General features: G+C 37.7%; 1 protein-coding gene across 3 annotated transcripts in view; it reads left to right on the top strand.

The window, feature by feature from the left end:
- The window catches only part of dmxl2 (Dmx-like 2), a 149,743-nt gene that overhangs the window by 95,590 nt on the left and 39,253 nt on the right, over positions 1-14,900 (top strand). For 2 of the 3 annotated variants that reach the window (XM_059952796.1, XM_059952795.1), the window contains exons 22-29: positions 2,260-2,425; positions 3,047-3,311; positions 4,251-5,326; positions 8,784-8,975; positions 9,508-9,584; positions 9,847-9,974; positions 10,125-10,373; positions 11,386-11,508. In XM_059952796.1, the coding sequence (XP_059808779.1) occupies positions 2,260-2,425; positions 3,047-3,311; positions 4,251-5,326; positions 8,784-8,975; positions 9,508-9,584; positions 9,847-9,974; positions 10,125-10,373; positions 11,386-11,508 (2,276 nt within the window). The remainder of the gene's footprint in view (positions 1-2,259; positions 2,426-3,046; positions 3,312-4,250; positions 5,327-8,783; positions 8,976-9,507; positions 9,585-9,846; positions 9,975-10,124; positions 10,374-11,385; positions 11,509-14,900) is intronic. The other variant, XM_059952797.1, reaches the window with a different exon arrangement.

Genomic DNA, 14,900 nt, shown 5'->3' with positions numbered 1-14,900 from the left:
AGTAGGTTTTCAAAGCTTACAGAGAGATTTAGGCCAGTTAGAAGAGTGGGCTGAAAGATGGCAAATGGACTTTGACGCTGATTAGATGTGAGGTGCTACATTTTGGTAGGACTAATCAAAATAGGACATCGATGGTAAATAGTAGGGCATTGAGGAATACAGTAGAACAGAGTGATCTAGGAATAATGGGTGCATAGTTCCCAGAAGGTGGAATCTCATTTGGATAGGGTGGTGAAGAAAGCTTTTGGTATGCTGGCCTTTATAAATCAGAGCATTGAGTATAGGAGTTGGGATGTAATGTTAAAATACAAGGCATTGGTGAGGCCAAATTTGGAGTACTGTGTACAGTTCTGGTCACCGAATTATAGGAAAGATGTCAACAAAATAGAGAGAGTACTAGAATACTACCTGGGTTTCAGCACCTGAGTTACTGGGAAAGGTTGAACAAGTTATGTCTTTATTCTTTGGAGCGTAGAAGGTTGAGGGGGGACTTGATAGAGGTATTTAAAATTATGAGGGGGATAGATAGAGTTGACATGGATAGGCTTTTTCCATTGAGAGTAGTGGAGATTCAAACAAGAGGACATGAGAGTTAAGGGGCAAAAGTTTAGGGGTAACACGAAGGACAACTTCTTTACTCAGAGTGGTAGCTGTGCGGAACGAGCTTCCAGTAGAAGTGGTAGAGGCAGGTTCAATATTGTCTTTTTTTTTTAAAAAAGGATAGGTATATGGACAGGAAAGGAATGGAGGGTTATAGCTGAGTGCAGGTCGGTGGGACTAGGTGAGAGTAAGCATTCAGCACGGACTAGAAGGGCAGAGATGGCCTGTTTCTGTGCTGTAATTGTTAAATGGTTATAAATTTCTATAGGATGAACCAGACTTTAAAAGAAGTTGTTCATTGTAAAAGTTGGTTTTAAGTCCATCACTAAACTTCCTGCTGCTGTCTGTAAGAAGTTTGTAAATTTTCCTTTTTACTATGTGAGTTTCCTCTGGGTTCTTCTGTTTCCTTCCATATTCCAAAGACCCACCTCACATGGGTGTAATTGGGCAGCACAGGCTTGTTCAGCTAGAAGAGCTTGTAACCATGATGTATCTGTAAACAAAAATACAATAAATAAGGGCTAAGACACAAATTTGTTGCAGTGCTTTATTACTTAGCTGGTGTTAGTGACCAGAAATACAATGGTGGGATAATGCATGCTATGTGGTGTAGAAAGTCACATATTGTATCATTGAGTACATTTTCAAATGTGGTTTCTGTAGTAAATCATCAGAATATCTTACAATATGTTAGAATATGTTACAAAATATCTTCAGAGATGCACAATGTTTGAAAAATGAAAAGAATGCATATTAGGTAACTTGGGATAGAAATTATTCAATGTGTAAACTTTATAAGAAATTTTGACTTCCCACTATGGTGAAGAGAGGGAGGAAGTCATGAGGAGACTATGCCAGTTGAAGATAGTTAAGGAGAGGGAACACTATCAGATTGCTGGAAAAGATTATGTGGATGGGGACTGTTAGGGAACTGGCAGAGGAGTGGAGAGAGAACAATTGAGGAAGTAGTTAGGGATGCTGGTTGGAAATGACCGAGAAGATTGAAAAGGATCCAAGGAGAAATTTGGAATGGGAGGGTGCATAAAAGATAAGATACTGAGAGAGAAGCAGAGGTTAAAGATGGGGAGGCTGATACATGGAATAGAAGAATTGACGTTTGTTGAGGGCTCAGGGATCACATTTGCCATGAGGGAAACTTGAAGAGAATGAAGTCCATCACAAATCTGGAAGACTTAGGCAGAAACAAAGAAACTAACCTTAACTGAAAATGACCTAAAATGAAAGAATTTGATTCTGATGGTCTGACAATATCCTTGACACTGATCCTTTTAAATAATACGGGGATAGACTGTAATTGTTTGGTTAAGTACTACACTTAACAAAAAAAAAACACTGCTTTAATGACGTCAATTGTACAAGGTTCATTAATTGATGGCACTATCCTGTCTTAGGTCTATATGTAATGCATTATACACAGGGAAGACCATGCAACCATTTATACATGCATGTGTTGTGTGTAAGAGGTACCCAATTATACTTGATGATTGGGTTCCTATAAAATTCCATTATATTGTTCATAAAATCTTCAAAATAATAAACTGGTTTGTTTCCTTGATTAGTGGAATGATGCTAAAGCACAGTTACACACTTAGCACATGCAGCGGAAATGTAATTCAAAAACTATTTTTGTTTCCTTAGATCTCAGCAGGATAAGAAGATGACTGAGTTTTTCAAACACAATTTTAGTGAAGATAGATGGCGTAAAGCAGCTTTAAAGAATGCATTTGCTTTGCTGGGTAAACAGCGCTTTGAGCAAGCTGCTGCATTTTTCCTTTTGGCTGGTTCTTTAAAGGATACCATTGAGGTAGTGTTGATTTTTCCTTCAAAGCATAATTAATTTTTTTTCCAAAGTAACCTAGCCAAAGCAGTATTTTATTACTTGTGGTCTGCTGTAATAGATATTGTTAGAAAATGTTATCTTTATAGGACCAAGATTGTTTAAAAGAAACAATTTTATCAGTTCATTTAAGTTTAATGTCACAATGCTGAAACATCATTTCAACTTTAGTTTTAATTGTCATTCAACCGTACACATGAATACAGGCAAACAATACAGCATTAGATGTCTAGAAATTGTGTTTAAAGTAAACCACATTTCATGTACTGCTGTAGTACACTTGATGGTGGAAGGAGAATGTTCTTTCTTTGTATTTTTAACATCCAGGTGTCTACATATTTCAATGTAAAGTACAATTCAATTATTCATTCAGACTTGTATAACACTCGCTTTGCCTATTGGCATGATCTCAGGGGTGATGACTCTCCCCCCCCCCCCCACAACCTGGCCAAATGTTGGAACTCTTGTTTATACAGAGAAGTCATTTTATTAGCCTTAGCAGCTAACTTAAAAGAGAAATCCTTACACTTGCATGAATGTTTGTCTGACTTACTGTCACACTGAAATGCAAAGTTTATGCTTTGACAGGTGATCTTGGAAAAAATGGATGATATCCAGTTGGCCATGATTATTGCACGATTGTACGAATCTGATTATGAAACTTCCTCTACTTGTAAATCTATCCTCTATGAGAAGGTTCTTGGCTGTAAGCCAGGTGGGTCTGAGTTTGCACCAAGTAAACTGCACCCAGATCCATTCCTGCGGAGTATTGCATATTGGACAATGAAAGATTATTCCAATGCATTGGACACGTTGCTAGAACAGCCTACAAAAGGTACCGAAGAACATCCAGGTATGAATGACCACTCTACACTTCTTGTTTAAATGAAATATGCAATTAAATTAGTTGGAAAAATAGAGACACGAGATTGCAGATGTGGGAAATCTAGACCAACATGCAAAGGACAGTCAGCATTTTGGGTCGGGACATTTCTTCAGGACTGTATGACCCCAAATGTCAACTGTCCAGTTGCCTCTATAGATGATACCTAACCTGTTGATTCCTCTATTTCCTTTGTGTGTTGCTTGTAGGAATAATAGGTGCATATAAAGTTTCTTTTAAATAATATTGACCGAAGTGTTAGGTTACAAGGTGTATTTTTCTTTAAGTTTAGGTACCATGCATTCTCTTGTGTCCCAAAATGATAGTTTTTGGAAAAAATGCCACCAGTCTTACTTGGTAAAGATAACCAAGTAGCATCTGTGAGCAAAAGGCTTTCACAGATCTAAGGATGAAGTGATTACAATGGTCGATTGGGTTCTAGCTGCAACTTTGCAACTCTAATTATAGTTACAGAAATTGACACTAATATAGCAAGCAAAATTAATATTACCCCAGCTAAATGAACCCTACCCTCTGACCTTAGCTACTGCCAGTTGTTGGTGTTGTGTTCCGCTACTTATTCTCAGAGGCCACTCTGCTAATTCACACAAACCTTCCACATTGGCACTCATTTTATATCCCCTACTCCACCTAAGCTTGCTCTCTTATCAGAGAAGCCATCATTTACCATTATGTTGCCAATGGTCACTTCTGATTGTTGCAGTTCCTATTGCATTATCTCTGTCGGAAGAAGGTCTTGAGTCTCAATATCTGGGGCTCTGGCAACTTCACTATTCATGTGGTGTAATTGCCCCATATGGGTGTAATATATGAATTTTGACTTGGTTGTATCTAACCTAGTAAATTGGAAAAAAAAAAGTATTTATTGTAGTGTCTACTATGTTTCAGGAATTCTCATAAAGTCTTGCAATCCAGCAGTCTTCAGTTTTTACAACTATCTCCGTGCACATCCACTACTAATGAGAAAACATTTTGCTCCTCCTGAAGGGTCATTAGCTACTTTAGGACTTGCAAAGGAGAAAATCAGTGAAGATGAAATTAACCTCATTGAGAGGAAATTATTTTTCACCACAGCAAATGCTCATTTTAAAGTTGGTTGCCCAGTCTTGGCTCTTGAGGTACTGTCTAAAATCCCCAGAGTCATGAAGAAATCAAAGCCACCCTTGACGACTGAAAGCTCTAGTACGAGTGACCAAGACAAAAATGGTGCAGTAGAAAACAAAAGAAGCACTATAGGTGCAAACTGGCCACAGACTTCATCAGGCTTGGAATGGGAAACCAGTAATTCTGCTGGGATTGACTGGAGTGCACCAGTAGTGACATTTTCTGATGAGCCCCTAAAACTTGAATGGGATAATGACTTAGAAGATGACTATGAAGATGAAGAGGCAGGTGGTTTGAATATGAAAGATGCAGAAATGGTTAAAGAAACTAACATTGAGAAAGGAGTACCTCAAGAGATCCAGTCAGTTCCAAGAGAGGATTCCACTTCTAATGACTCTCGAGTTGATGTAATAGCAGAACAGCTAAAATTCAGAGCCTGCTTGAAAATTCTAATGACTGAACTTAGGACATTAGCTACAGGATATGAAGTAGATGGAGGGAAGCTCCGATTTCAACTCTACAACTGGTTAGAAAAAGAAATTCATGCGATGCATCAAATCTGCAATTATAAAACTGAAGTGAAAGATGTGGTTGTTGAAATAAATAAAAAGATCAGTGATTCATTTGACCAAGATGAAGTAACTGAGAGTATAGAAGCAGCTTCGTATGAAAGGCATCAGATTGATCGGAGGAGGCTCCAAGCAAAACAAGAACACGCAGAAAGGAGGAAATGGTGGTTGCGGAGAAATCAAGCTCTGCTGAGAGTCTTTCTTAGCTACTGCAGCTTGCATGGAGCTCAGGGTGGTGGCTTAGCTTCAGTCAGAATGGAACTTGTCTTCCTTTTACAAGAATCTCAGCAGGTAAAATTCTTAAGTGGTCTTTTAATGGTCGAATAAAAAAACACTCCATGAAATCATATGGTTTTAACCATGAGAATCTAGATGTATTTACTAATTAATTACTAATGATAAGTACATATTTTGGCATCTTGCATGTAATCTAATCAGTGGGTAAAGCAGAGTGACCTAGAAATTTGTATGCATAACACAAGTTGGAAAATCACATCAATATGGAGTTCAAGCAATTTTGCTCATGCTCTGGTTAAATTTTTGGTATCCTCTGATGTTTTGTGCTCATTTTTGGATGAAAATTTGAAGTTTAATTTATTTTCTTCACCCCCCCCCCCCCCAATCAATTCAAATGATGAGAAATGTACTTTGTGCATTATATTATTGCCTACATCACGGGGATTATTCAACCACATAAGACTGAGAAGCATCAGTCAGTATTCACTAGGTTTTGCTGACAGTAGTTGGTTAGAAGGCCTGTAATGAAAAACCAATATTTGTTGCTGGGCAACGTGCAGAGTGCAATACAGATGTGCTGCATAGTAAATAGCTTACCTTGCACACAATTTATGCTGAAGATACTGTTTTACATCTTCAAACACCTTGCTGCTGACCAAATTGACTCGGAATGTGAATTTGCCCAGACGCAACACACCTCCTCCTCCTCCTGATAGGGACCACAGTTATAGGGGACAATCTTTCCCACATCACTGTATGCATGAAGTGTTAATTTGATGAAAGACTAAAGGTGTAAACTGTTCCATTGAAAAGATATGCTGAATTATGAAGGAAGTACTGATAATATGCACTTATTGTTGGATGTTCACCGTCCAAGTCCACTTCACTGACGTGTATAACTGCCATTTTTTCACGGGTTAATGTACAGATTTTATGTTCTACTGATGTGTGCAGAAGACATTTCCTATGTAACAGGCATTGAACCAGTAAGGATAACCTTCCTTGGTTTTCTGGAAACGTTTTCACAGAAGTATAATGTTTACAGGTTTCATTGAAGGGTCATCACAGAAGACTCTATCCATCTAGGGTTTACATGGAGCCATTGGTTAGACTTGTGTTTACTCCAGGCCACAGCTATTTTTATCTTGCATACTACAGCTTGCTGCTCACTTCTGTATTAGAGAAATGCTCTTCATAATATTTTATCTGCTTCTCAATTGACCTTCAGGAGAATGGCTGACTAACCAAAGGCATCAGTGGTCAGCTGCCAACTTCCTCAAAATACATACACACACTCAAAACCATCATTTGTGGCCAGTAACAAATCAGTCAGTCACAAAGATTGCATATTAATGCCATAGTTACAATGAGAGCTATTGCAGTTTACTATGGTTTCCATTTTTTTATTTGATAAAGTGGTCTTGATTCAATGGCAAGGATATCCAAGGTAATAGAGAACAGGGTCTGCTGCACAAACATGGTGATCACAGATTTGTGCACATGGGTATGGGATGCACAGGCACTGCAGGAAGGACCTTTCCCACATCACCATATGTACAAAGTGATAAGTTGATGCCAATCAAGGATGTGAGCTGTTTCATTGAAATGATTTTATGAGTCTTGAAGAAAGTTCTGATATATGCATTTAACATTGGGTGTCAACTGTTCAACTACACCTTGGTGATATGCAACCCAAGAGGCATTATTTTCACTGGTTAATATACCAATTTTCTGTCCTACTGATGTGTACAGGAGAGATGAACAGAAAATGTAGTAGTGATCATAAAAGAGGGAGTGTCAGAGAAATGCAAGTGAAGGTGGTAAAAGAAACAAGTATTCTTATGTGAGAGCGGAGGTTTGAATTTATTATAAATAAAGCTATTAGCAGAATATCAAACGTACATGAAGTCTAGAATTCTGCAACTAATTTCCTTGAAACTGTCTTGTAAAGACATTTTCTTCAATAGTGATTTTACAAGGAATGTTGTACCAAGTTAATGTTCCCTGGGAGCTTCTGTCAATGTTGCCAACATGTAGTCTTGTACGACACCTTAATGCACAATCCTATGTGAGGTGTCTTAGTAGTCTCTCAAGATCTTGGCCAGTAGACCCGAGTGGCCATTCCCTGCCCTTTGGAATGACAGGCATAGCCAAATGAATAGAACAGTGATCTGTGGTTGGAAGAGTGCTATTGGTGCTGCCTGAATTGATGTTGTACCTTCCTGAACACATGCAAGTTTCTCTGAAAAATTGGACTAGGGCTTTTTAGTAACATTCATTGTTTTTGGAAAGAGTGTGTTATACTGTACAAGGGTGCCAGCTGATGCTGTTTTTATATTCCACATTTCTATGGTTTGATGTTCCACATTCAAAAGAAAGGACAAGTACACTTTTGGTTGTAAAGCCTTTTGGGGTTTCTTGGGTCATGAAAGGAGCAATGTAATGTAAATCAGTACATTTTTGCTATCCACTTCCTTTCTTTGCCTATAGAGGTCATACCAAGATTCATTCCCTCCTTTTTTTTTGCACAGAGTTGCCTAGAGATTTCTGGTGGGTAGCATTGACACTACATGCAATATATAGTTGTATTGCCACATTGTGTACGGCAAGGAGAATTCCCAACCAGTCAAATAGGTATTGGGAAAAAAAATCTGGTTAGTTAGATATTGATTCCCATGCTCCCTCAGGCATCATGTTCCTACCCCTCTTTGAAATCTATCAGGTTTGCTGGAAACTTTATTATGCTGCTGTGCTGTGTAACATCAAAAATAAACTTTACATGCTGGAATATTTATTGGAAATACATCCAGTAGTCCAAAAAATGTGTCGATCAGACACCATAGTGATGAGTTTTTACTGTAGTTTGTGTCAGATTTCACAATGAAAAGTAAATAGAAAAGAATATAAACTGAAGATGTAAATTAAAAAACCATGAAATATATTGTAATAAGAAATTAACTTTGTTGCTTTGGACTTTTATCTAGACTTTGTGAAATACACATTTTTGAAGCTTCCAGTTTTCTAGGGCTTTATTTTGCATATTTAATATTTTCAAAGTAATTTTAGACATAGTTGTGTAGCAAAGGACTCTTTATTTCTTCACCTTCACACTGGCCTAGTAGGATTAGTAGTAGTAGTTATTTGTAAGACTAAAAATACCAAATACTAATATTTCATGAATTAGTGATTTAATAAAGATTTTAAGCAGACTTCTTGACTAGTTAATACATTCTCTCATTTGTTTGTTCCAGGTGTATTATCACTGATTAATCTTCTTGGAGCAGTTCAAGAAGATGATCAACCTAAATAGAATGTGAGGCAGCCATTGGTGTTTATCTAAACCTCTCAATCCATGTTTCTATTAATAAGGAATTGTTATTTCACCAGAGTTTTTACTTCACTGTGAATGAATTGCTGATATAGAAGTTTTACATTATTCTTATACAATGTTAATCTATTGTAAGGCAATGTGCGTGATTATTCTAATACTGATTTTATTGTCATGTGTTAGGAAACCACTGTGAAACAGCTTCAGTCCCCTCTTCCTTTACCTACGACTTTGCCCCTCCTTTCTGCAGCCATTGCTTCAACGAAAACTGTGATAGCCAATCCCATCATGCATTTGAGTAATCACATCCATGATATCTTGTACACAGTGGTACAGATGAATTGTCCACCTCTTCCAGGACTTAAGGATGATACGGTAACAATTTTATTAGAGCTTGCTATCTTTTAAAATACTAATTGTATCAGTTGCCATTGTTACTTCTGTTTAGGAAAAGGGAAATCTAACAGTGAGATTTTCTTTAAGTAAAGGAGAAGAGTTCACTTTGGGTTCATGTTGTCACGTTAAGAAAAACTTTACTAGTTATCCAAACCAAGCCAGAGACATCTGTGGTACTTCAAGTGTACAGTTGATGACTAGTTTGGCTCCTTAATAATACTGAAAAAGTTAAAGTGGTCATTCGTTACTTGGCTGTAGTTAATCTCTTTAATTTTGCTGTGGACAGATATACTACACAGTTTTAGCTGGTTGAGTTTCTTGGCAACCCTGTGCGTACATTAGAGTAATTAATTCTTAACTATTCTAATATAAGATAGTCTTTGTTTCAAAGTATTTCAAATTAAAGTGTTCTTTGTTGAAGAGAAGCATTGATACAAAACATGTTTGTACTAATGTGTGATGTTTCTCCAAGCTATCCTTGTAACTCATACTGAATTGCATTTCTTATTAGGTTTTTATTCTGCACACTTCAGCAGCTTCACTCTCGGCCTGCATTTACCAATCTCTTTGCGACAGCCACAGCTACAGGTAAATGTATTCATTGTGATCATTTTCTTCAAATTTAGAAATTACAAGGAAAAGAGTTCAATTTTTCTGCAAGATTATATGAATTAAAATATTTATTGACTCATCTAGATACTTTCAGAGCAGACAAATTAACTGGTGACTTTAAATTAATATCTCCACATTGATTTGTATAGTACAGTGATCTAGAGTGGTTATGTTGTCTCTTAAACCAACAAGATTGTTTATAGACAAGCTTTTTAAATTATGAATTTTGCTTTAACAGTCAAACAGCCACAAACCTGTTTACAGGGATGGTTTATCAGGGGCTTCTATTGGGAGAAAGACGTAGACTACGGACAGAAAGCATTGAAGAGCATGTAACTCCTAATTCTTCACCTTCACATTGGCCTGGTAAGATGGCAAATCTCGTTTTTTTTTAACTCAACTACAAATTTTGATTTATTTTTACTTAGTGATTAGGTAGTTATGGATAAAATGATACAAGAAATTGTCATCTTCCTGTTTGACTGGTTAATAATATATCTGATTTGCTTGTTCCAGGTGTTTCATCACTGATTAATCTTCTCGGATCTGTTCAGGAAGATGATCAACCCAAACTGAATGTGTTGCTTTGCGAGGCAGTGATTGGTGTTTACCTGAGTCTTTTGATTCATGGTCTTGCTACTCAGGATAGTAATGAGCTCTTTCGTTTAGTTGCTCATCCACTCAATAATCGAACCTGGGCTGCAGTATTTGGAGGAGGTGCAAAAACTATAATAAAACCTAAAAAGCGGCCAGAAATTTCTCCAGGTAGGTCAGTTTCCTTCAACATAGCAGCAAGGGCTTACATCTTTACAGAACATTTAATCTTATAAAGCATCCCAAAAAGCTCCATGACTTGACAGTTGGATATTAAGACAGCTTATCAAAAGCTTAATCAAAGAAATAGGTTTTCACAGAAGTAAGAGGTTTAGGGAAGGAGTCGGAGAGCTTACTCTAGGAAGGTGAAGGCATGGTCTTCAAAACACTACCACAACCTGACAGACTTTTGCTTACTTAATCTGATACTTTACAATTCTCAGCTTTAACTTTTGTGATCCCCTTTAAGACTTTTTTTTAATATAAAAGTAAACTTTTGCACTTGTCATTTTATCTATAAGTGGCACAATCACAATAAATTATTCTATCAGTATTTTTAAGCTTTGATTTGCTTTAGTGGGACTTTTTTTTTGCAAAATTGTTTAGTTGGTACACGATTAATAACAGCAACTTTGCTGTGGGTAATGAAGCTTATATCTGGACTGAAGCTAGTCACGTATACCATTGTCCAATTGCCTGCCTTCAGATTTGGAATAATCTTACTATTATTTATCATTCAGAAAAGAAAGCCAAAGGACAATAGAAAGGTGTGGATGAGTGTGCTGGGGGTTCTGAGCTAAATCAATAAACAGCACTGCAACATTGGTCTATTGATGACCTCCCTTGAACGTATAATGAGTCCATGATTATTACTTGTTTTGCACTATATTATGACTTTAATATGTTTCATTTGTTGCATTTCTAATGGTGCTGCATGTTCTATAATTGTATTTTTCCCTGATCACATTTAGAAGGTAATTTTCTCTGTTGACCACTGGCAACATAGAGTTAAAAGAACTTGGTACTTAATTCAGTGCAGTATTATTGGATACAAGTAATTTTAAAACTATAGTTCTTAGTACCAAAATGTTTGAGTTTTTCTAGCATTGGCTAGTATAAAACAGTTGCCATTTAAATTTGACAGAGGGTATTTTTAAACAATGAAAAAAAATTTATGGTGCAGGTATACCAAATGTTTCAGCTGTATTGAATTTGGAGCAAAATACTGCCTTGAAGACAGAAATTCTAGATGTGTCTGTGTCTCCCAGCTGTGAGACTGGAACACGACACACACCAGAACTGGATGGTGAGTGACGGCATTGGTTGCTGTGAAGTTTTGGGTGCTTTCCTCAGTTCTGAACTCTTCCTCTGTGTGCAACTTTCCACCCAAAAATTTCTATGAATCTATCGGCAAACCTTTATTTAAAAATACAGTCATTCTTCCCAAAAGCTGATTTCCATTCTAAAGGTTTTCTTACTATTATTGTACACTACTGACCATATTTTAATGCAGACTTCTGCAACTTCTAGCCCAACACCCCCCCCCCCCAAAGCACTATGTATTGAATGCCTCTCTTAGGCAGAATATACTTCTTGGCGTCCCTATGGTGTAAAAACATGGCTACCGTATGCTAACATGAAAATAATTCTGCTTTAAATTTTTATTTGTTTTTAAACCTAACTACATAGTATTTGTGTGCTGTAAGGCAGCTTCAATACCAATGTGATCCTTGAGCTTGATGCTTTTTAGCAAGTTGTGACAGCAAAAGCCTGAAGTTCCCACACGTAACAATGTCCAAGTGGTTTCTGTTTCTTGTGAGTATGTGGTTCACTTGAACTGAAACCTTTTTTCAATAAGGTAGGAGGATGGAAATGCAATAAAAAGCAGTTTGTCTCTTCTCCAAAGACCAGGGAACTTTGTATGACAGTTTAGCCATGTACCACAAAAGCCGACATTTTTGAAAAGCATTTTTGTTTCTTCCATCATTCTGAATTTCAACATTTCTTCTTGTAAGCTCTCCCTGTTTTTCCACCTAGCAAAGAAATTAGCTAATTACCCAGTCCAGAATTCCCAAGTCATCCAAATCCTTGAATCAATTCTGAAAATATTCCTTCATTAACTGCAGGTGTAAGCAGTACTCTTGCAAAGAGAATGCCATACTTCCCATGCAGGGAAACTGAGAGCATTCTTCTCCCAATATTTTGCTTGTGTATTTCCAATTTTCTGATAATAGTGGACACCGTATTTTTTGCCTGGATTAAATTGAAATTCTCATCCTGTAGTTTCATATTTAAAATGTTCATTTTGTCGAACAGAATGGCTATGTATGCACATCTCCATGTAAAAGTTCAATCTTGTTTTCCAAGCTCTTGTCGACTTTGAGCAAAAATTCAACCAGTGTCAGAAAGATCAGAAAAATGTTTTAAACAGCAGCCTTCTGACAGCCAACACACTTCAGAGTGAAGAAGCAAGTGTTTAGGCTCTTCATCGTTATCTTGGCATAACTGGCTAAATATTCTGCTATTTAATGGATGAGCTTTAATTTTGTTGATAGCAAATATTATAAGTGTCATGCTTGAGAGAAGCCGCTGGCTGAGATTTTTGGCCGCGAGAATTTGATGATGAATTACACAATGGATTGCACACAGATTGGAACTTCTTTTTTCATAAATGCCACCAAACCAGCATGGTGACCTCTCATATATGGTGCTCCATATATGCATAAGAAATAATGTTCCTAATCAAAATACTTTCATCCTCAATATACTTTGTGACCTTGTCGTAGATTGATACCCTGTTGATATTTGTTTCTAACTTCTTACAAAAGAGAATTTCTTCCAAAACTTTTCCATTTTTGATAAACCATTCATATGCCATTAGCAATGCCTTGTTGTCTTGCATAGTTAACTCATCCAGTTGTATCCCAAATCCTGTTTTTGAAGCTCTGTGCATAGTGGATACTGTTGTGATGGAAAATAACTGGTTCTTTGAGTCTCAACAGTAGAGACCTGGACACACACAGTTTTAATAATAAGGAAATTATTTACAAGGGGAAGTCAGGTCAGCACAAGCAACTACAATACACAGGAAGCGGTGTGGGGACAGGGTACGGTTACACAAAGAACAAGGGAAAAGCACTACAACAGCTAACCCCCTTGACCTTGGATAGCTGCGGCTCCCTTACCAAGACAAACGATAGACCTTCCCAAACATAAATCAATGCACTTACCTCCAATGTGGTGGTCTGTAAGAGAGGGCTAGCCAAGGGCAAGTCTCACCTTTTAAAGCATGGGGCTGGGCGAGTTAATCCTTTTAAGGTGACCAATAATTTAGGTGTGCATTGATTAGTTGGGAGGGACCAAAGGTTGATTGGCATGTGGTGTGTCCTCCGACCAGCCAGGTGGCAGTGCATCTGTCACGTGGCCGTTATCTCTGGATACAGATACTCAATGCCTTCACTCATTTCATCAATGCAATCAGCTACAGATTTATTATTCAGGAATTGATTTTAAAATACTGGTATCCATTGTGAGAACAGTGGTGTCCACTTCTAATACAACAGGCATTATTAATCTTTCACCAATTGTATGAGATTTTCCACACATTGCTATCATTTTGGAAATGCTATAAGAAACAATGAGACCACTATCAAGGTCATTTTTAGCTTTCTTGGCAAATGACTCAAGAGTGGCTTCATTATACAGTACAGTATTACAAATAGGACATAAGGAGTGTCACTGATCTGACGGGAATGGAATAAAGCCATATTCCATGTATGTAACATCATATTGACGCACTTTCTGTAGTTTCTGTTTCTTAGCAGAATTAGAATTCAAGGCTTCACCACCTTCAGATCCTAGAGATCGCGCAGTACATATTTGTCGATCATTAATGGGGCTAAATTAGAATAAAAAATTAACATAAACTGGGAATGCCTATCGGATGTTGATGATGGCAGTGAGTTGACATGGATGGAACAATGGTTGTGACATGCAGATGAACAGCAAGACAAAAATGAAGTTGATCACAACAGCCAAGATTGTGTTGACAAGGATTCAGATTGGAATCTGAATGTTAGTCAGGGTAGAGCTGGTGTTTGCTTTATGCTGTTCCAGTTAGCACGACTGACCAATCATGTAAGGTCTCATAATCCCCAAAAATGGTTCTTATCTACATATATGAAGCCAACGTCGCTTTGAACACCTCAAGAGGAATCCCCAAGGTCAGCAGATTCACTGATTTCTATTTCACCGTTTGGTTCTGGCCTGTGCTGTAGAGAAAGTTGAGAGAGTGTACTAGACTTACCAACTGTTAAATTGCATGAACTCGTTCCATGCCGTAAGTCAAGGGGAGCTGTTGGGCATCCTGGTTGCTAATTTATGCATACCCAATAATGTCTGTTTAGTTGGTAAGGTTGGATGAGATTACCATGTTTCAGATGTGTGGTGATGACGAGTGCTCATGGCCTGCAGAGCTACCGTTCTTCCTGTGTTCCAGTGTCTTATTCCCTTTTTTTGGAAGTGCCTGAAGTGCCTGCTCTGCTAATGGTCGGCCAGGTCTTGTGCCTCAAGTTAGGGTGCTGCTTCACACCCCCCCCCCCCCAAGAACCTTGAAGGCCCCTTGATGACTTCTGTTTCTCCTACACCACCTTAGAACATGTAACCAACCCCACTGGGATTCACTGTTTTAACGTTCAA

Source organism: Hypanus sabinus, chromosome 28, assembly GCF_030144855.1.
Source record: "Hypanus sabinus isolate sHypSab1 chromosome 28, sHypSab1.hap1, whole genome shotgun sequence".
NCBI lineage: Eukaryota > Metazoa > Chordata > Chondrichthyes > Myliobatiformes > Dasyatidae > Hypanus > Hypanus sabinus.
Note: the sequence above shows the minus strand (reverse complement) of the source record. Positions and strands in the feature narration are given on the sequence as shown.